Source organism: Dromaius novaehollandiae, chromosome 13 (genome assembly GCF_036370855.1).
Source record: "Dromaius novaehollandiae isolate bDroNov1 chromosome 13, bDroNov1.hap1, whole genome shotgun sequence".
Classification (NCBI taxonomy): Eukaryota; Metazoa; Chordata; class Aves; order Casuariiformes; family Dromaiidae; genus Dromaius; species Dromaius novaehollandiae.
In genome coordinates this window covers 23555905-23578226 of record NC_088110.1, presented here as the reverse complement: position 1 = coordinate 23578226, position 22322 = coordinate 23555905, and the positions used below count along the sequence as shown (strand labels likewise).

The 22322-nt window shown below is 44.4% G+C and overlaps 2 protein-coding genes across 2 annotated transcripts in view; one reads left to right on the top strand and one right to left on the bottom strand.

The window, feature by feature from the left end:
- Nucleotides 1-676: 676 nt before the first annotated feature.
- On the bottom strand, nt 677-3843 carry TRAPPC2L (trafficking protein particle complex subunit 2L). Its single transcript, XM_026109973.2, has 5 exons — nt 3712-3843; nt 2531-2703; nt 1775-1862; nt 1575-1654; nt 677-860 (listed from the first exon to the last, which is right to left on the bottom strand). Exons 1-5 carry the CDS (start codon nt 3742-3744, stop codon nt 815-817), a joined length of 420 nt encoding a protein of 139 aa, XP_025965758.1. The 5' UTR covers nt 3745-3843; the 3' UTR covers nt 677-814.
- GALNS (galactosamine (N-acetyl)-6-sulfatase) overlaps nt 3802-22322 on the top strand; it is a 51613-nt gene continuing 33092 nt past the window's right edge. Inside the window, exons 1-9 of the mRNA XM_064519812.1 lie at nt 3802-3977; nt 8935-9058; nt 10241-10315; nt 11395-11497; nt 14317-14460; nt 16727-16793; nt 16910-17037; nt 17863-18002; nt 19159-19262. Coding sequence (XP_064375882.1) covers nt 3873-3977; nt 8935-9058; nt 10241-10315; nt 11395-11497; nt 14317-14460; nt 16727-16793; nt 16910-17037; nt 17863-18002; nt 19159-19262 — 990 coding nt within the window. The 5' untranslated portion in view covers nt 3802-3872. The remainder of the gene's footprint in view (nt 3978-8934; nt 9059-10240; nt 10316-11394; nt 11498-14316; nt 14461-16726; nt 16794-16909; nt 17038-17862; nt 18003-19158; nt 19263-22322) is intronic.

Below are 22322 nucleotides of genomic sequence, written 5' to 3'. Positions count from 1 at the left end.
CATGTTCAAGTTGGTACTTTGAGACCAACTGCTTGCTCTGTCTGCCAGAGCTCTGAGTACATGAACAGGGGCTGGTTGTAACAAAATCTGGAGCCTTTGGCTGACCTATGCACTGTTCCCTCTTTCCAAGAACTACTGGACTAAGTACATAGAGGTCTGAGTGGTTCTGGCTAAGGAAAAATGGGACAGAGAGACCAAATGTTTGAAGTAAGCACTGCTCATAACATTCCTGTTGGAATGAACAGTCTGGAGCAGCAGCTAAGGAGGCTAGCAAGCACTAGGATGACTACTTATTGCTGATGTGTACCTTCTACATTAGAAGAACTGCTCTGAAGCACCAGTGTTTGAGGAACAGTTGTCACTATCTGTGCCTTTCAGCTGACTGAAATCTAGGTTGATCCCAATAATAATCTCTTAGCTATCTCTTGTGCAGCTGTCCTTGCTCTAATCATAAGCACAGCAGGAATTGCTGTTATACAAAGCCCAATTTCTAGAGAAACATCTGAGAGCTGCATAGGAGCACAGCTGCATGCATTTCTGTAGGGAACAAACCTCCTGCCTGACATGGCTGACACTTAAGGAAGAGCTGGCTCTTACATGTTACCTGAAGGCTAAACCAAAGCTGAACAGTGACTTTTGTGCTATACTCTAGTTTGTTAGAGTAGAAATGCATGCAGACCTTGCAAGTGTCAAGTTTATTTTACACAGAAAAAATGTAATATGTTACACAGAAGGAAGACAATATATACATCACTTCTTAGGCATGCTCCTGTAAACAGGGTATGTTCTCACACTCAGAAGAGAATGGGCAGTCTTAGCACACCTGCATCATCATGGAGGTCACCATATTATCAAAAGCTCTAGAGAAAGAAAGGAAAAATAGAATATTAAAGGAAGCAGGCAGTTCTGCACACCAGATCTCCTCTACAATACCAAAAATGCCTATCACTGGCTAACACGCTGGCTTTCCCAGGGCTGAATGTGTGGTTTTACTCTTTATCTATAACATGCTCCATGAGTAAACAATGACTTTTAAGCTGAAATAAGCACAGGTCTTAACCTGGCCTCAGCGAAGTGTGAAAAGTTGTTCTTGCCTAGGCAGTAGAAACTCAACATTACAACTCACTGTGGGATTCCAGATGAGAAGGGGGGGGGGGGGGGGGGGCAGCAGTCCTCAAACATTAGGATTTATGCATGTTGAAGGGCCCATCAGTTCTTTCTTAAGGATAAACTTGGGAGAACTGCTGCTGCTTACCATTTAACCTGGTCTATTTACCTATGTTGCAGTAAAACAGGTAACTGTTTTTGTCTCTCATTTTCTTGAGTCAATGTTTCTAATTCCAGTTCTGAGGTGAGAGTGAGAGAGTTCAGTGTAGCTGCTAATGAGAATAGCAGAGTTTTCTATTATGCAGTAATGGTCCAAAGAGAAAACAGCTTTTAAGAAGTAGTTACAGCACCCCCATCTGCCCTGTCAACCACTGGGGTTACATTCTCGGTCCTATTACATCATAAGTGCCCTGCAAGTCCCAAAAAGATGATAAAGCTCAGAAAGATTGTGGGGTCAGCCTACTTACTTGGAATGGATGCGGTCCCCAGGGTTATAAAAAGGGTTACACATTATGTCTGTATATGAATTATGCAGCTTTCGGAACATCTGAAAAGGGATTGTAGTTTAATTAATTTTTTGTTGTTGTTGCTTCTCAGCATTTTGTGAATAAGTGGAAGTAGCAAAAATACTGATGTGGCTAGTTGCGTTCTGATTTCCTGCACTTACGCTGCGGATCTCATTGTCTCGAAGTGCTGTGTTTGAAGAATCCACCACCATAACAAACTTCACCTTGGAATTTGTCACGTAGCCGTATCTGCACAGCTGTTAAGGAATTTGCTTCTGACACAGTAGAGACTTGAAAAGCAACTAAAACAAGTCTGGAATATAGTCAAAGAAACAAACTGAGAGGAAAGGCCGTGTTCGTACCATACCCAGCACATAACTAGGAACAGAGGAAGATGCTAGACTGCAAGAACTACACTCCCCTTTCTACCCTACTTCTGTCATCTTTGCTAACTTGCTCTCTCAGGCACAGCTGGGATTAAGTCAGGCCTAATTTAAAGGAAAATGAGTTGAATTTGCTCCCATACTGGTCAGTAATGCATGCTTTGTAATTTCAGAAGTACCCTCTTGCTATCTATTTTGGTAATGGTTTTCTGTTCTTAAGACCTGTTTCAGTGACATACCCTTCTTGTTAGTCTCTTATATTTGGCTGACCACAGAGACCCGGAGATCACCTAACACCAGCCACTGTGATCTGTAACTTCAAAAATTAACAGCTGGTTTATGAAAACCCAGAAATCAGGTCTGTTACAGCAGACATCTTCCATCCATGGGATTCAATGAGACAAAAAGCCAAAGAAAGTTTAAATGATCAACTTTGACTTAAAAACACTAGAACAGCTGTGGCCCTGGACTACTGATTTTAGAAAAGCTGGGCTAGACGCATGAGATTTAGACACCTATAGCACTGACAGATACACTTTGTAGTCTTCTGTGGGGTAGAGGAGCCCCAGGTACAGCTCCCTCTGATCTACGAGAGCCTTGCCCATCGCAGAGATCTTCTCATCCACGACATCGAGGGAAGTGTGCACGGTGTAGTGGAACTTCAGCTCGTTTTCGGTCGGAACGCTTCGGATGTACAAGGGATAGTTCTGCAGAGGACAACTCTGTTAACCGGGATGGGCAACTCACTGCTGTAAGGGACGGCTGGCGCCACTTCGGTGCTTTCACGCTAAACAGTGCTACCATCAGAAGGAAGCTATTTTGGGTGCGTTACGTTCAAAGGCATCGCAGCACTTTACATCTTGCAGCATTTGTGGAGCAGATCTGGCTCCGCACACCAGCGGCAGCAGAACTGTTTGCACAGGCACTGCACCAGGTTCAGGCCTCCTCACAGCTTGGCACCATCCCTTACCCCAGCTGCCCGTCCCCAGCCCGCTGGACCTTCCCAGGATTTCTGAGGAAAACCCCTCCAGTGCAGCAGGTCAGCAGGACACTGCTGCTCCTGTCCCTGTCCTCGCTAAACCGGCTCCCCCCCAGCCTGCTCCTGCCCAGCCTGCCTAAGCCTCCAGCGCCTGCCCCACTGCCTCCATCCACCACGGCTCTGCCTCGGCCCCGCAGCCCCCACAGCTGCAGCCCCAGCTCTGTTCCCCTCACCCTGCTCTGGCCCCACAGCCCTCCTCTGGCCCCACAGCCTCAACCCTGGCCCCGCTGCCCTCCTCTGGCCTCACAGCCTTGATCCTGGCCCTGCTGCCCCACTCCAGCCCCACTCCAGCCCCACAGCCTGGATCTTGGGCCCCCCTCCGGCCCCACAGCCTCAACCCTGGCCCCGCTGCCCTCCTCTGGCCTCACAGCCTTGATCCTGGCCCTGCTGCCCCACTCCAGCCCCACAGCCTCAACCCTGGCCTCACAGCCCCCCTCCGGCCCCACAGCCTCAACCCCGGCCCTGCTGCCCCCCCTCCGGCCCACAGCCTCGATCCTGGCCCCACTGCCCGCTCTGGCCCCACAGCCTGAACTCTGGCCCCGCTGCCCTACCGCCTTGCTCAGGCCCCACGGCCTCAGGCCCCAAGCCCGCTCCCCTCACGCCTGCGCAGGCCCCACAGCCTTGGCCCCACCGCCCCGCTCGAGCCCCGCCGCCGCGGCCCGGCGCCCCGCCCCACCTCCTTGGCGATCACGGCGATGCACACCGCCATCTTGGCCGCCGCCCCGCCCCTCGCCCCGGGGCCCCGCCCCGCCCCGCGCCCCGCCCCGCCCCGCGCGGCGTCACGTGCGCGGCGTCACGTGCACGGCGCCCCCTCACGTGACGCGGACGGCGGTTGCCATGGCGAGGGCGCTGCTGCTGCTGCCGCTGTGGCTGTGCTGGGCCCTGGGCCCCGGCGGCGCGCGGCCCGCGCGGCCCAACCTGCTGCTGCTCCTCATGGACGACGTGAGTGCGCCCGCCCGCCCCGGGCCGGGCCGGGGCTCCTCGGGGGGGGGGGCGTCCCCGGGGGGGGACACTCCTTACGGGGGGGGGGGCTCGGTGGTGGACACTCGTCACCGCGAGGGGGGGCCGGCGGGGGGACACTTGTCACCAGGGGGGTGTCCTCGGGGGGGCACTTCTCACTGGGGGGGGTCTTCAGGGGGACACTCGTCATGGGGGAGGGTGTCCCCTTAGGGGAGGGAGCACTTGTCACCAGGGAGGACGCCTTGGGGGGCAGGGGACACTCTTCACCAGGCACTTGGGGGGGGGGGCTGGGGATATTGTCACTGGGCGAACACCGCCTGGGGGGCAGGGGCCACTTGTTGGCAGAAGGATGTCGCCTGGGGGAGGGACACTTGTTGCAGAGGAGTGTCCCTTTGGGTAGGGGACACTTGTCACCGACAGGGCCCTTTGGGGGGCTCGGCATGTTTTCACTGCCTGGGGGGCAGGGAGGGTCACCAAAAGGTGTCCCCCTGGAGGGGGGACATTGTCACCGGGTGGGTGTCCTCGGGGGGGGGGGGAGAGGAAACGTGGAGGGTGCCTAGGGGCAGGGGACATTTCCCTGGGGAAAGTCCCCTTGTGGGCAGAGGGGGTGCTGGGGAGCACAGGCAGGGTGGAGGAGGAGGAGGGCGCTTGGGGTGGTGGTGCCCCCCGGGCTGTCGGCGCACCTCCCGCGGGGTCCGGCGCTGTGGGGCCTCCTCGGGCGCCGGGGCCTTGTGGGCCGGGCTGCCTGGCCGGAGCGGTCTGTCGGTGTTTGGGAAATGTGCTCGTGTGGCGTGTGCGGTGTTTCAGAGACGCTGTGGCCGTCGCCCTGAGCTCGCAGGATCCCCGACGTGCGTGCTGGGCCAGGGCCCGTGCTGGCGCTGAAGCAGAGGTTTTCAAATAGGGGTTGCATCAGACTGGCTCTTCAGCAGCCTTCTGCAGATTGCTCTTTCTGGGCGTCCTCCTAAGCCCACATCAAGGGCCACTGATGGGCCTGTCAAGACTTGTGTTTTGAGAGCCTTGCACGTTTATTTGCCTCCTTGTGCTCCCCACAGCACTGTCCCATCCACTCTTGCCGGGCAGTACTCTCGCTGATGTGTATGATCCCTTCTAGGTGGCACGGTTTCTGGATTTACATGCAAACCCTTCTAGGTGGCACGGTTTCTGGGTTCACGTACAATCCTTTCTAGGTAGTATGGCCTCCAGATTGAGCAGCATGCTACAGGGATATTTTAATAAGCTCATGCTTTTTCAGACATACTCCGAAAACTGACATGCTCAGTTGCTTTCTTTCTCAAGTCCTTTTGTCGCGGCCTGAAAGGAGTCGTTCAGGACGACCTCCCTCCCCTTGGGGCCGAACGACCAAGTTCGTGATGCCCTTGGACTGAATTAAGGTGAAACGACACCAGCCAACCAGTTTTAAGATTTATTAACACAAAGATAAGGCATGTGGTCAAATAGGATAATTCAATGGCGAATACTGCAACTAGCTAGACAAAAACAGATCTTACCAACATTCAACAAAAGAGAGGGGGAAAGAGAGAGAGAGAGAGAGAGAGAGAGAGAGAGAGAGAGAGAAAGATATCACCACCCGTGGATCCAGCGGCGTCCTGTTGGTCCTCTTCCTTTGGGAGTCTCGGCAGTGGGGGGGCTCCCGTCTGGTGGTAGGTGGCTCCTCTTCACCCTGGGTGTAAGTTTTGGTGGTGCGCGTGCAGTAATTACAACTCGAGTTGGGTCCGACCCTAGGTTAGCTCGGAATGACACGCGTGCAGTGGTTACAGCTCGAGTTGGGTACCTCCAAAGAGGGACCCTGAACAAAGAGATCCCTGGGCAATTATAGCTTTTTCAAATTAAGTTTCCCACCCCCCCACGTGGTAGTTCAGACCAATAGTAATTTTTGAGTCTGGGGTTTCCTGCTCCTTATTGGATCTCATCGTTGTTCCTAGGCAGGCTGTTTCTTTTCTCCCTTATCTTTTCTGTTGCAGTTTCTGCCGACAGGTGTGTCTTCCATCCTATGGGTGTGTCTTCCTTCCTCGGGTCCCACCATCATCTCTCAAGGTCTTGACAAAGAGGTGGTAACTCCAGCAATTAGCACTGTTTCAGCAGTGCACAGGAATGCAAATTGCTGGTAACTCCCTTATCGTTCCCGCCTGCACCAGCTCTGGGGCCCTTTCTCACCAAACTAGGGAGTGCGGCCTAAGGCTTCAGCAAATTTAGCCACTCATGCCAAGCAAGTTTTATAGAAGTTGTGCTAAAAACGGATCCCAAAGTCTCTGCCCGACTGTGGTCTCGTTCAGTGCAGGCTCAGTGTGTTCTGGGTGGTCGCAGGGAGACCATCTCGGGGGTCGCAGCAGCCCAGTCCTGTTTCCGCCAGGGACAGATGGCTTGTTCGGGGTTATGGCCTGCCTGCACCCCATGCACCAAGAAATGTTTAAGGCAAAAAATTCATTCATCTGTCCGCCACACCTTTCCAGATTTTTATGTAAGAAGCAGTGAATCGAAAAGGAAGGCCCAGCATATTGTTTCCTGCCTCTCCTTTAGTGCAAAGCTGCCCTAGATGACATACACTAGAGGCACTGCAGTATTAATGCAAACCTCTTTTTATTCCTTGTTTGTGGATGTCCTGCCAAAAAAGGAAAAAAAAAAAAAAGAGAGACTTCTCAGATCTATAAAGTCAAGCCTATGTGTTAGTCTTTTGGAATCAGTACTTAAACACCTACATATCTTATCTAGAGGTCTAATCATCTTATCTACTGGTCCATTCATAACGATTGAGCAATTAGTTCCACTGTCTGTGGCAAAGGATTCCACTCGCTAACTGCTAACAGTGTTGGGAAGAGGGATGGTTTGTTTTTTCAAACCTTACCAGAGTCACTCTAAACTTAAGACTTGCTTTTGTAGCATACAAAAATAACTGTGGCGATATCTTCTAATACCAGCAATGGATGTGGTTGCAACAGCACTCAATATGGTGCAGCTACAAGTACAGACAAAGAAACTCCAACGCATTTCAGAAAATGTTCTTAGAAAGCCAGGCTTGCCTGCTTAAGAACTAAACAAAAAGTGAATTAACTTCATTAACTTTTGCTTTCTGAACTGAAAAAAATGCACTGAAGAGCAAAAATAATCACAGATTTCTTTCCAACTGAAAACCCGTTCACTTTTCCGCTCTCTAGTGGTGTTAGCCACAGAGGTAAGGAAATGTATGCGTTTCCAACACAGCGTTTAAGCTGGTGGCATCTTTCTGCTTTGCTTCATTTCTAATATTTTCTTGTCGTCTTTTAGGTGTGTTTGTAATAGAAATGCATTGTGTGCCATTTTAAGCTACTTGAAAAACCGATGAGGGTGGGTGTATGACTAGCAGGGTGTGCAAGCTCTTATCGCCTGTTTGGCTCCCTTCTGACAATTCAACATGACTATCTCGCTGTTGTTTTCCTAGTGTTTCCACACTCTTGTACAAGATAATTACCTTGTAAGCCTGGTTTTTCTGGCCAGTTGAGCCTCCAGCAGTCTATCTGAATTTCCCATTCAAGAATATTTCCCCCCAAGCCAGCAGTTGTAATTTTTGAGATGAAAGCTCCTTGGGACAGTGATTAGCCTGTTCTGGAAGCGTTAGTACAGCACAAGACGTGATGAGGCACAGATCCTGACTGGAGCCTCTGTGAACTATTTATTTATTTATATACTATTCATTAAAAATACATTTCCATGGTCTTTTTCCTTTGATCCTTCTGTAATTTCTGTGACTCCTTCACTGTGTGTGAATTAGAGCAGCACGGTATCCTTTCTTTCTTTCCTTCTTGATGATAAAGATATTGAAGAACTGAGAACTCAGAGGTGACCCTGTTGAATCCTTTTTAATTCTGCATCCTAGTGGTATGTGATACCCTTTAATTGCTTCTTCAGTCAGACTTCAACACCCAGCTCTGCAGCTCTCCAACAATTTTCCTTTCCAAACTGCACCACTGCAGTGTTAATGTTAGACTCTCAAATGGGACCAGACAGATGGTTTTCTAAAGCTCTAGGTACATTATGCCCTCAGTATCAGTTGCTCACCTGATACACATCTGTATTAAAGAAAGCTATTGCCTTTTTAAAAGCACAGTATAATCTCTAGCAACCATGGTGCCTAATTGCTCATTAAGCTGCTCTCTTCTAGAACCTTCTGTTTTAAGTCACTTAGTTTTATTTGTATTATTACCAGTAATAGTTTTCAGCGATGAATTTAGACGACATGATGGCAATTTTCTGGTTCTCCCGGTCGGGAGCTGTGTGACCCCGCTGAATTAGGGGAAGACACAGGGCGAAGTCATTGTCTTGCAAATAAGCAGTGACACATAATGCCTCTGGCAGGTTTTTCTCAAGAGCTTCCTTGTGAAATACACACTTCTCTCTTTTCCTGCAGCACTGCTTTTGAATTTAGACCTTTTCCTTGCATTACTAATTATATATACGGATGTAGATGGATAGGTAGATAGATGCAGATGACTGAGAGAGGGACATGGGTCAGTGCTCCAACACAAAGGTGGACGTAGCCAGGGACTGCATGGTTTGTGCAGTGCTGGGCGTATTGTGTGTGACTTCCTCTGCCTCCCTGGTACCCGTGCGCTGGTCAGGCTTCGGACGCTGCAGCAGGAGCGAAGATGTTAGGGTTCTTATCCAGTGCTGCCACGAGTGTTTCTGTGTCCGTTAGCAAGTCATTTAATCTCATGTGTGCCTCAGTTTCCCATCTGCCAGTGAAAAATTGAATAGTTCTCTGCCTCACGGGGTTTGGGAAGATAATTTTTATCACATTTGTGAAGTACTCCCTGAGTAGAGAGATGAGGACTATAAAGATTTAGAAATGAAGGGATAAAATAAAAATGTTATGTGGGCCCAGAAGCATCGTCGTTTGTCGAAAGGTAAAAGTACTTTTATGTCTTTTGGTGTGTTCTTTTTGCAGATGGGTTGGGGTGATTTGGGAGCTTTTGGAGAGCCTTCTAAGGAAACTCCTAACTTAGACCAGATGGCTTCAGAAGGGATGCTTTTCCTGGATTTTTATACTGCTAACCCCCTCTGCTCTCCGTGTAAGTAAACTTGAGTTTTAAACTAGCATATAAGAATGCCACCTTCTGAGAAGATTGGGATGTTTGCCAGCATCTGACATGAACTAGCAACCAAACCAGTGATTACCCTCAGGGCAGAGTTTGCATTTGGTGCTTTGATCTTCTATTTTGCTTCCTTTTATTTATTTTTCGAGGGGAAAGCCTACAATCTTTAGTTCATACAAAGCAGTGTTTTAGTCTTCAAATCAGTCCAGCCGAAGGATTTTTTTTAAATATTCCATTTTAGTATTCCAGCCTCAGTCACTGATTTTTTTTTTCTTCTTTATTATTTTGGGGTTAACAAACAAAACTATCTAAACTGTTGTTGAACAAAAAATAGGTAATTTGTCTGATTCTGCTGGCTTTGATGAGACTTTCACGCAAGGAACGACAGCAGGTTGTGTCCTACTGTTGACCCTGATGGCTTGCAAGATTCCTGGGGAAGGGACAAGAGATAAAAGAAGCACCTGAGTCTGGGAGATACAGATTATTTTTTATCTTTACTGCTTTTTCTGGGGTTTTTTTTGGTTTGTTTTTTTTCTAGCTTGATTGGTAACCAAGTACCAAAACAAAAATGAGAAACAAGGACTTTCTTTTTGGTCTTTCACTTAGGAAATCATTTGTCAATGTGGTAACGACTGTCCTTCGGAAAAGGGATTTAAAATATGCTAAAGTCCCGCTAACTGCAGTGGTACTTCAGCATATGCTTAAAGCTAAGCATCTGCTTAAATGCTTCCTGCAGTCAGGCCCTGATTTTTGTCATCAAGGATGGACAGCTTCACTCTAAGGTGACTTTTGTTCAGGCAAGCTAGCCTTAGCCTGTAATCAATTTGTGTTACGATTTCCTCTTAAACGTATATGCTAGGTATTACATTTATCATTACTGATACAGAATGGCTGCTACATTTCCTATTGGAAGTAGTTACTTTTCAGTAGTGGATAAACTAATTGAATAGAAGGGCTAAATTCCAATCAGGTTTGACTTGGAATAACTCTGATGGTGTCATATTAGAACCTGGTTATCTCCATGGCTCGCTTGGGAAGGGAGTTGTACCTGTTCTCATGTGAGCGATGAGTCATTCAGTACACTGTCCTCAGCTTTAATACCATAATATTAAGCAGAGTGTGCTTGTAAAGTAAAATGTTCTTTGTTGTTGTTTGCAGCAAGGGCAGCACTGTTAACGGGCCGTCTCCCAATCAGGAATGGCTTTTACACCACAAATGCGCATGCCAGAAACGGTATGAGCTTTATTACAGATTTGCCTTCTCACTTCGTTACTTGGTGTTTTGTAAGAAGTTTTGCTTTGAACAAAGGCTTGTCCCAGTGATCTTCCTTTATGGATCCTCCAGAGTGGCACAAGAAGATTGTCATGTTAACTGCTGGTAAAAAGTGTGAAATGTATTGCTTCCCCCTTATCAAGCTAAAGGCAGAAAACCTTCTCAAATGAAGACACATAAATAGGGATGGTTAATGCATTTGTTCTGTTGGCTGAGATGTGGTTCCTTTGGGTAAGCTAGCTGATGTCTGGTGAGAGAAAGTACCATTAGCATCCTAGGTTAAGTACAAGCTGCTTACAGGTTTATTCATCAGCCAGTTTCCTAACTAGGTTAGCCAGGGCAGTTGTGTAGTACCATCGTGTCCACGGTGCTTCCAAGGAAGGGTATCAACTCATCATGTCCCTGTGTTCATTTTAGTTTCTGTAACTGGTTCCAGAATGACAGGCACCATGTGAGACCATACATGCTTGGGCAAGAATCAGCAGCTACATGTTAATTCACACCGTGTATCAGCAAGCATGCTTGGCTATCTCCTTGCTAACCAAAGTCATACCTTAGATTCTTAAGGGCCAGAGAACTGCTGAGTGTGAGAGTGGTACCGTTCCTTTCGGCTCCTGCAGCCTAGTCATGTTTATCAATCATTTGATTTAGGAAAATGCCTTTGTTTTAGAAAGTATCAAGCAAATTTGCAGGAGTAAAAGCCAAACAACTCCAATGCACTCTTTAAGCACTTGTTTTCTTTATGACCTCCCTTTCAAGGGCTTCACCTTCATGCTGTGCCAGCAGCTCCTTTTGTTTGTTGGCCATGGTGTGGAAGTGGGTGGAGATCTCTCTTGGCTTCAGACATGTATTTGCTGAATCAACTTGTTCTCTTCATCTCTTGGCCTCAGAGAATTAGATTCCTAAACAGTGATATTGCTGGAACATCAAACTAATTGCTATTTCTGACCTGCTTAAATAATCCTTCTAATCACTGGTAGCCATTCGCTGTTTGTCCTATTATTTGTAAGGGTCAGAAAGAATATTTTTGTTTTCCACAGCATACACACCACAGGATATAGTAGGAGGAATCCCAGATTCTGAATTACTGCTTCCAGAGTTGCTGAAGAAAGCAGGATACATCAATAAGATCATTGGCAAATGGTAAACTTGTTCTGAGATCTTTTGCTTTAAGATTCAGTTTTCAAGTATATGTATTGTGAAGGAGGAAGACAACAGAGTTGGGAGGAAAAAATGTCTTGAAGCTCAGATGTCTGCCTTTCGAAATCTGTGGTAGATCTCCCCCCCCGCTGTGAATAATTTCAGAACTGAGTGCTATCATTATAAATACATACTATAATTCATGTATACATAAACATTTCAACTCTTTGGGCTTTCATCCATGTACCACACTACTTAATCAAAAAAAATGCTGAGATGTTCTGTTGGAACTTGCCCTCAGCACCTACATGCTTTTTATCTTTGGCCCCTGCTATATATTGCTCTTTTGTTGACAGAGTAGACTAAATTGTGCAAACTTCTTTTTTGGGGTAGAGGTGTATTCGCGGTAGAGGTGCAGACACATGAGGAGAATTGGACTGACGTCAGAGCTACATTGATAACCGTTCATCTAGCACAGGAGATCAGAGCGGACAGAGAGAGACTTGACCAGAATATACCCTTTGGAATTTTCTGCTTTGGCTTTATTGACTTTCATGGGAGTACAGTAAACCTTTGCAGAGGATACATTAGAACTTCTGAAACAACAGTGTTCAGCAACACCTGTGAAGGCAGGAAGGGGAAAACCTGAAAGGCACTTGGGCCAAACAAACACAGTTGGTGGAATTACCAGTGTAATACTTGAAACTGGTGTATTTATAACATTCAAATTTCAAATGAGCTTGTGGGCTGTAATGGAATCCCATTAGGTTTGGAGATCTCTGAACAGTTAATTCATAGTTTGGGATAGTGCTATAATAAATAAATACATAAATAACAACTTCGAAACTGCATACAAGTACTGCTTGGTTAACAGAGTAATTGTTAATAAAAAGACTTCAGACAGGAGGGGTGCCAAGGGGGATATTCTTTAAGAAGGTAATGAAATACATTTTATTTAACAGTTTCATTAACAAGTTAGAGAAAAGTGTGATTGAATTGCGGTCGAATTCACCAGTGCTGCTGAAATTGGAAAAGAAGCAAACTAACCTAAGACAGTGAATTATTTATTACCACAAATCCAAACAGCAGAGAGGCCATGAAGAATCGGGTCAGTGGGCTGAATGCAATAAGTTGCAGTTCAGTGCTAATAAATGTAAATTCATACACCCAGGGAAAAGAAATAAACAACGCAAATACAGATTGGTTCCAGAGAGTTAGTTGGAAAACAGCAAATCTGGAAGGACCTGCAGCTGTTAGCAAGAAGCAGACTAAATATGAATGTGCAATGCACTATCATTGGGCATTCAAGAGTCGTTGTACTGAACAGGACTGGGGAACGATATTGTATAGTAGTAGTCTCTGGCATTTGTGGACATCACCTGCTTCCTAGAAAGGTGTAAGAAAATGCAGAGTGCGGTAGTTAAATTGGAGTCTCATCCTACTCCCTCTTAGAATTTTAGGGTTTTTAAAGATCTTTTTTAAGCTTTACAGCAGAAGATTTTCTATCCTTTTAGTTTCCCTTTTCAAAGACTTTTCATGGTGTCCTGTGACAGTGAGTTCCACAGTTTAACTATATGCTGTGCAAGTCAAGTATTTTCTATGACCATCTTAGAATTTGTTGCATTTCTTTAAATATTCCTCTATTTTTATATCGCATGCGCGCAAGAGAGAACAATTTGCCTTCTGCATTTCAGTAATTATTTGACAGCTTGTTTGTGTCTCTTCCTTTCTTTTTTAAGTTCTCTTAACGCTTTCTTAGAATAAAATAATTTTTCATGTCCCCTGTTGTTGTGGATACAGCTAGGAATAGCTTTGTGTTACTGTGTATATAAATGAGGAAAGGGGAGAGTCCTGCATGTGAGGCATGCAGTTTTAGTTACATCACCAAGATGTGATCATAGCTGGAATGATGATTATTTTCTGTTATAACTCATTTTGGAAAAGCTCAAAATGACACCATGGATCACTTTAGTTCAGGTAATGCATTTTATGTTCCTTATGTTCAGAAAGTGTGCGGAGGATGATGGCACAAAATGCACAGGTTGCAGATGTAGGCTTGTGAATCGAACCTAGAATGATAAATAGACATTTAGCTACAAAGATCTCCTGTAGAGACAGGGAGAGGATGGGCATTCTTTACCTTCAAGATAGTATAAATGAAGGAAGGGGAGAATTTGCTGTCCAGAAGTTGGAGATTAGAAAGGAGCTTCATCTTGAGGTTAAAGATGGAAAGTCTTTTAAGCTGTGTACTAGAATGGAGCTGTCATCAGGAGTAGCTAAACGTATTTTATCTTCACATGTACATGTAAAGAACTCATTCTCATTTACATTCGGGTCCCCTTGTACCATTTTGGCAGCATGAAAACTCCATAAAATGAATGCAAATACAATGGTACATTTCATGAGCTTTGCAGTGTGTTTTTACAGCTTAGTATAAAAGTGAGTTGTCACAGATCAGAATCCTTAAGGGGAATGTTATATGCCTCTTTGCAATAGCTTTAAGCAGTGTAGTCCATCAGTATGGATCACTGAGACAGCATGAAAGAAGACACCAATAGAAGGAAATAATGGAAAACAAAGACTGGACAGCAGGCTAAAAAGGATATATATGTAAGCTGTGAAGTGAGTCTGCATGGATCTGTTTACAATAAGAAGTATAAGAAAGCTCAAGACATTGGTCTGCAGCTATTAATTTGATTAAAATGCTTAAAGGTTTTCTTCCCAGGCAAAATTCTTTTTTTTTTCTTGAATGCCATTCTGATGAGATTATTATTTGCTTCTATGCAGTAGAACTTGAACTTACCTATGTCTTTTGTTCCTAGGCATCTGGGTCACAGGCCGCGATTCCACCCCCTGAAGCATGGGTTTGATGAATGGTTTGGATCTCCTAACTGCCATTTTGGACCTTATGATAACAGAGCACTCCCCAATATCCCTGTGTACAGGGACTGGGAGATGATTGGCAGGTAATTCAGCCACTTGCTTGCCAGTTGCTTTCAAAAACATTACCTAGTTGCTGACACTTTATTTTCTGTGCTTTCCCTTCTCACACTGATGTGCTGGAAGACAAGTGCTACCATAACAAACCATTTCAGTGAAAAAGGGCTGGCGAAAACAGAAGCTGCTTCTGAATCAGAGTTGCAGGCTTAGTTGGATGGGTAGTGATCTGCAGTGACTTCAGCCTGCACAGAGGACTTTTATGGCATGTCAAGCATGAGGAATATCCTGCCTTAGATATGGTCTGAAATGCACATTACAGAATGCCTGTACTTCCTGCAGTTCTGCTGTGTGCAGTCAGCTGATACAGAAAAAATACTTCAGAAAGTTTCTGAAACACATGAACAGCCCTTCTGGGTCACGTCCAAGGCCCATTTAATCCATTATGCTCCACAAGGACAATCTGTCGTGGATGCTTATAGAAGGGGTATAAGAAATGGACATCTGGAATGGTCCTTCCCTTGATATACTTGTCCACCTTCCTAAACTGAAGGTTGTGTCCAGGTCATTGTGTTTAATAGCCATTGACTTGTCCTCCATGAATTAGTCTTGTCTCTTTTCTAAACCTGTTCGTATTTCTGCTCTCCACAGCATCATATGTCAAGTAGTTCACTTCTTGCTTTGTCCTCACGCCTTTGAACAGGACTTTCTCTCTAGTCCAGGGATGGTACCAATATCCAGCCTTAGAAAGCCTAGGTGGCATTTTTTTGTTGGAGCTAAGACAGAGTGAAGGGAAGGCCTTGTGGGAAAATGCACAAGGCAGAAGGAGACGAGCGGGTACAGATTAACCGTCAAGAAGTATGTGAATTTAACAGCTAGGAGAGAGGCAAGGATAATCCTAACTGGGTAAAGAAGAGGTTTTGAAGGCAGTGCTAGCTGCAAACAGTATTGGAGCAGGGTTGCCTGGGCAGTGCCCGCTGCTTCTCAGTTGTGATTATGGCTCTCTGACTTCTTCAGTCAAAGCTGAGATAATACAGACCTACTTTTACAATATTGATTGTTCATGTTTTTTAAAGCCCCTCAGAGTTTTGGCATGTTAGATGACTGCTAAGCTTTATTCTATACTCCTAAACCCCTTTTTGCAGGAGTTCTCTCTTCTCATCTCCAACTTATCTAAATTTAAAATCCAGCTGCTTTAGTGATGGACTTTATGGTAGCAACTCTGAATTTTTGACTGCCCTCGTATGCAGTGCAGTCTGAGAGGCTTCAAATCCTGGCACATCAAAGGGATTTAGGCGAGCCCAAGATCCCCTTATGTGCTGGAGAACACTTCAGCAGAGGATGGTGTGCCAGATGTGGCTGATTAACAGGCCAGCTAAATATGAAACTAGATGTTTGATTCTGACGATTAGTAAAGGTCTGAGTGCCGAGGCCAACCTCCATGTTGCCTGTAGACCATTGAGGGATCATCGCTGCTCTAGACTACCTCCTCGAGATGTTTGCTTACTCAGTTGTGCCTTAAAGACTTCCTGTGATGATTTCAGTCCACTACTGCTCTTGGAAGCTGGTTCCATTCCCTGCTGAAAGACCTCTTTATTCCTTCTCTTCCTGTTTGTAATAACCTTTTGTCGCTTTGTGTAACACCATTCTAGACTCCAAGCTTGCAGTCTGTACCATTCTTGCCCATTCAGTTCTGAGCCTGTTATCATCTTATTTCACTTCCTATTATTCTCCTGAGGACTTCCCTCCCCCTCCATTCTTTGCTTAATTGGTGTCTCAAGATACCTCAGCTTTTTGAGCATTTTCAAAGCAGCCCAGGTTCTGATTCCAAGATTGCATTATCTCACAGAAATTATGTACTTCTGAAAATTTTACTCATGTGTCAAACAGCTTTATTCAAGAAGTTGCATCGTATGTTTTTTAAGTGTACTGCCCCTATTCTAATAGCATGAGATTAAATCCAGTTTTTAGACTGCTACCTGTATTGGTATCAGTATTCAGTCAGTTTTGCACACTAATCTGTTCCCAGTGAAAACTGGTGGCTCAGGTTTGTCCCAGTCTTGTAGCCATCGTTAATTTGGATCTACTCATTTCACTGCTTTCTCCCATAAGAAAAAATAGGGACATTCTTTTTAATGTCTAAAGAGAATTGGCTGGTTACATAAGTTATGATTCTGCCCTTTTGCTGAGTAGTAACAGTGACCTGCATGTGTAAGTAATGGGGACAGAAAGCCTTTTTGTGCTGTATATTCCTCAAGATTGATTTTCTTTTTTTCTGATTCATTTTCTCTTAAGATATTATGAAGATTTCAAAATTGATCTGAAGACAGGTGAAGCCAACTTGACTCAGATATACCTGCAGGTACTGTCTTTTTTAATACTGTTTTTTCACCCACAGTGACTTTTTGCTCCTTTTTGTGGAGAGACTTAGATGGCAGAGGATGATTCTGTTAAATTCATTTTTATTGTTGTTTACAGGAAGCTCTCGATTTTATTAGCAGGCAGCAGGCCAGCCAACAGCCATTCTTTTTATACTGGGCAATTGATGCTACCCACGCTCCTGTTTATGCCTCCAAACATTTCCTGGGTACTAGTCAGAGAGGACTGTAAGTCTTTTTCTTTTTTTTTTTTTTCTTTTTTTTTTTTTAATTAATACCTCATGCTGCAGAAACAGAAAAACAAAGCTATGTTTATTAGATCCAGCTACATAGATCATTTCTCAAAAGTGTTTGTGTGTGCTGAAATTCATGACCGTATATTAATTAGTGAGAACCTTGCTTGGATTGTTCTTCAATACTTTTGCTATAACCTGAAACGAAGATCATGTGACTAAAATGTGTTTGGCGGGGGAGTGGAGCCTAAGCTCCTTTGCCAGTTGTGTGAGTAATGAAGTGCCGAATGTGGCATAGATGATTTTTGGAAGGCTTTTGTATGATTAGTGCCTGTTTTAAAAGCATATAAATCAGAACAGCAAGCAGAAAAGCATGCATGAAAAATGCAGTTTACAGGAGGCAAAGAGTAGCTGTGTAGGTTCAGTGAGCCTCGCTTCTGAGACTGCAGTTTCAAACTGACATCTATAAGCAAAATGATGTTGTTAGCTTCAAGCCTATGCTGAAGTGGCTTTGTCTGTATTTGAAAACACTGTAGTTAAATTTATCTGTTGCTGGTCTCTGTCCAAAAGTGGCTCGGATCTGAACAAACTGCGAGTCTTAATATCCAAGAGGAGTTGCTCTCTGCAGGTAAGAGATGTGAGTTTTTGCAGTGACACTGGAAACCTTTATTACAGTACCTGATGCAGAAGAGAATTATTTCTCTCTGCAGCGCGGCTAAAAATTGTGTCCCCTAAAAGCGTTGTGGTTTGTTGTGCATTGTGCAGTGTGAGGCTCTTCCTCTTCTGCTACCTTAATGTTTTGCATCTACTTCTGTCTCAGGTATGGCGATGCTGTGCGAGAAATTGATGATAGCATTGGAAAAATCTTAAAACATCTTCAGACACTGGGTATCAGTGAGAACACTTTTGTGTTTTTCACCTCTGATAATGGGGCTGCTCTCATTTCAGCTCCTAAACAAGGTGAGTCTCAGATGAACAAACCTGGACTGGGGCATTGAAGTCAAGGTATCAGTCTCCACGTCTGAAGGAAAAAGAGACCTGCATCTGGGGTTTTCCCTCTGTCCCTTCTGCAGTTAGGAGAAGCCTCAAAGTTCAAAGCATTCAATTTTAGAGTCAGCTCACTGTTGGAGAAGGTATCCTTGGCTAAATGCACCTTTGGCCTAGCCCAGCATGGCTGTTCATCTGCTTGCATTTCCACTTTGTGCTCCACTGTCAATGGGTGAATATTTTTAATTTATTTAGGTCCAAGCATAGTAACTCAGCAGTGGTTTACTCTCTCCGTTTGCTAAATGTGTATTCGAACTTTATGAGTAATTAGGAAGGGTTCAGGAGTCCCTCTTTTGTTAGCTCTTGTGAAAAACATCAAGAAGAAAAAGTATTTGCGTGACTTCACGGGTTTTCTTTTGTTTAAATGATTGTTTCTCTCTAATGGAGTCATTGCAAATTGATTTTATAACCAACTCTTTTCTGTTTGGAGGCAGACTGTCTAGTGGTTATTGGGCCACAAATCCAGCAGTATCCTGAGTTCTCATTTCAGCTGAGCCTCTATGTTTGCCTTTGTGTGACCTGGAATCAGTTGTGGGACCTCCCTGTTTGTTTCTCAGTAAGCTCAGCTGTGAGGCTGAGTTAAAAACCCAGGACATTCCTGCAAATCGGTTGTTATCTCTGAGTGTCAACATTCAGGGAATGTATAGTTATTTTTCTTATTTGCTTATCTGCATCTATATCGTATCTGCTCTAGTATTTTAAAAGGGTTATCAAAAAAAAAAAGCTATTTCTGTCTGAAAGTGTCAGATTTCCTTTAGTTACAAACAACAGTTAACAACCCTAAAGAGAAAAAAAACACCAGCAAAGTCTTCTTTTTTTTTTCTTCTTTGTTCTGTTAGTAGCAAGTTGTGTTTAACAGTCAGTTTCTCCCTGTGCTGAAAAGGCACTCCTAAAATTTGATCATAAAGAGATATTTTAATAAAATAACTCTGGACATATTATTGGAAGACGATTCATGCAGAAATCAAAATTCATTTAAAATTAGTCTAAAAATTTCCTAGTTGACAGTGTCTCTTTGAAATATCGTATTGGCATGTCATAGGTTCTGTGGCTTCTCTTCTTTTTGTAGGTGGAAGCAATGGTCGTTTTCTGTGTGGTAAACAAACCACCTTTGAAGGTGGCATGAGAGAGCCAGCTATTGCTTGGTGGCCTGGACATATACCTGCAGGAAAGGTGAGTATATGCTTTTAACAATTTCTGGTCAGTCTTAAGCAGACTGAAGTGGATGGAATGGTTCTTGTTGGATTCAGTGGACTCTGGATCAGATTTCTGACATGTCCCACCTGTCAGTCCAGACACATATCTAAATAAGGAACTGAATGCTGCCCTTATAGAATGATGCCATTCCTGTTCATTATTGCAAATTTGCATCTAGAGTGTCTGTGATCAACTCTTTTGTGAACTCTGAGCAATCTCTTTTTGTCTTCCTAGTCTATTCAAACTCTACTCTTTTGGACCGCAGTATTTTTAGTGGGTTACTTACTTGAACAAACTGGATTACAAAGACACATTGCTATTGTATGTCCCGGTCTAGGATAGGAGCATGTTGTCCACATGCACTCTGTACCCTGAAGTATCCAGTGATATGATCCTCACAGTTCTCACTTTAGTGTCTGGTAACAGGTCCACTCGCGGAGGTCCAGATACCAGAATATTGCACTTTCCTGCCTGTACACAAATTCGTATGTGATCACTTCAAAATAATCCTCAGGTGGCAATATTCGCCTCTGTTGTCCCAGTTCTCCTTAAAGAAAGATGCAATCAATTCTTGTGCAGGCAGGGTTCATGGTAAATAATACAGATTCCCTCCTCTTTGTGAGCATCTCCTGTCCCTGAAAAAAGTGATACTTCATTAACTGGGCACTGTGCTGAAGACTACAAACTATTCATAAATAAAACATTTATTTTTCTAAGTTGCATTCATTTTCAGTGGTTTAGTTCAGTCAGGATAATGATATTTTAATTACTTACGTTTAGGAGGATGCCATCAGATAGCTTAGCTCTGCAGCTGAGGGCAGCAAGGGTAGCTTGGTTTCATCATTTTTAAAGAGTTCACAAAACCTACTAGGAATATTTTATTATTTTTTTAATTGGAAATGAAAACAGTCTTTTTGTTTGAATTTAAACATTTCCATAAAGCTTTTACAAGCCAAGTACAACAGCCTTGGGCTAACATATGAGAACATGAAACTGAAGCTGACTGTTTTGTTTTCCGTGTCCAAACTGAATAATGTGCTAAAAGTAAACATGCATGATAAATGGGGACAAGTAAATACCAAATTTAAAAATTCTTTCCATTGTAGTAACTCTAAAGATAATTAGGAACATAAGTAGAGAAATCTTTGTGCTTGCTTATTTTTTTAGCTATAACTTGCTGGTACCACTCTCCCAGATAGTCTTTTGCATGTAGTGTAGCAGATGATGGAGTTTTATGTGGTGAAAAACATTCTCAGTCCGATGTGATGCATGGCTTCCTGCTTTAGGCCACAGCTGAATTTCTGTGAACGGCCGTTTTGGTGCAAAGTTAACACGTTTGCGTATGTGAGTGTAGTGACCGGTGCCTTACTGTCGCAAACGCGTGCATGCACGGAGACGCCTGCTCAGCAAGCTGAGGTGTGCGCCTAAGGTTTATTGGGCAGGTCTGTGGCTGAGGATCCCCTCCTGCATCACCATTGATATCCTTGACATTTAAGCATGTGCTTAACTTTAAATCCTTCCTAACCTGGGCTCCAATTTGTGATGCTGCCTGCTAAATATCTGCAGAGGCAGGTGACATGACTCCCCGAGGTGTTATGCTCCTGGATATCCCCTTGGACTCCACTTGGGTATCTTTAGAAGGCTGTTCTGAGCTCTGGCCCCAAGCCCTGCTGCTTTGCTCTGAGTCAGACCCACATATGATGCTACTGATAAGTAAATATGTGATAGCTACTTATATGTCTTTTCTGCTTGTATTCTTGCCATCGAGGCTCCAGCATTGATACCCAGAGCAGCACTGACCGCAGGTGAGAGGTTTGGCATTGCTTTTGTGTAATGTAGCTCACGTTATGCTGGCATGTAGGGTGCCTGTAGTTACTGCTTCATAATTGCCTCTTTGGACATAGTAAGTGAAGAGCCACATATTTTCTAGTATGTTTTTGGCTTCTTTTCGGTATCTTACGAAGTCTGTAGCTTCAACATCATCTTTATTGTGAGTCGAAACCAATCTAAGTCCTGCTCAGTCCAACAAACTGTAAAATATGGAAAAACTGCTTCAAAGTTTCTTGTTGCTCTTTCTTTTCAAAAGAATTGAAGAAAACAAAGGCTTAGGAGTCTTAAACCGGGGTGGAAGCAAAGAGCTTCTCAGGAGCGCCAAACACAAAGCTGAAGGGCAAACTCCTACCTCCTGCGCTAGCGTGGTTCCCAGGAGTCCCTGCTAAGCTGCACGTCTGCCACCGAGCTCCAGCAGCGCCCTGTGGGAGACTGGTGCAGACTCGCAGATCGGCTGTCGCGTGAACCAGACAGCTGCAGATGAAGGCAACTTTTGTTTCCGTATGATAGAGATGGAGTGGGAACTAGCTCTGTTCCCTAACATTTCACTTAAAATCAGATGGTTTAGCAAAGACCTTCTATTTAAACTGTCTGAACTAATCCCGACCCTTCTGAGTGCAGTGGGTCAGGGAGCAATTGCGAGCCAGCTCAGGCGGGAGATCAGTGCAGGCAGCGAGCTCCATCGCGGACGTTTGGAAGAGGAGGTGGAGGGCTCGTGACCGTTTCAGCTGGCACAGCTGCAGCCAGAAAAACAGGGCTCCTATCTATGGCCTCAGCCTTCTGGCCAGTGAAATCCAGACATTGGCTGGAAGGCTCAGCCCCATCCCACTGAGGGGGTCTGGCAGTTTATTAATAATCTCATTTTATTTATATTTTATATATATATATATATATATATATATATATATATATATATATATATATATATATGTATTTATTTATATTTATATATGTTTTTGCATTTATTAGAGAGTGCATTTGTTTTTTTTTTAAAAAAGGAACACCTTTTTATTTAAACAAAAGAAATTAGGTGACAGGATTGTGAACACTGTTAGGGCGATATTGATAGAGGTTAGGTTAATTGGTACAATTAGCTAATTTACAGTTTAGTTTGGGAGGGGGGGCCTCAGGAGTCTCAGTTGCTGTTGGCATCAACACTCAGTTATTTCTGGTGCCCCATCAGGCATATTTATTCACACACAAACA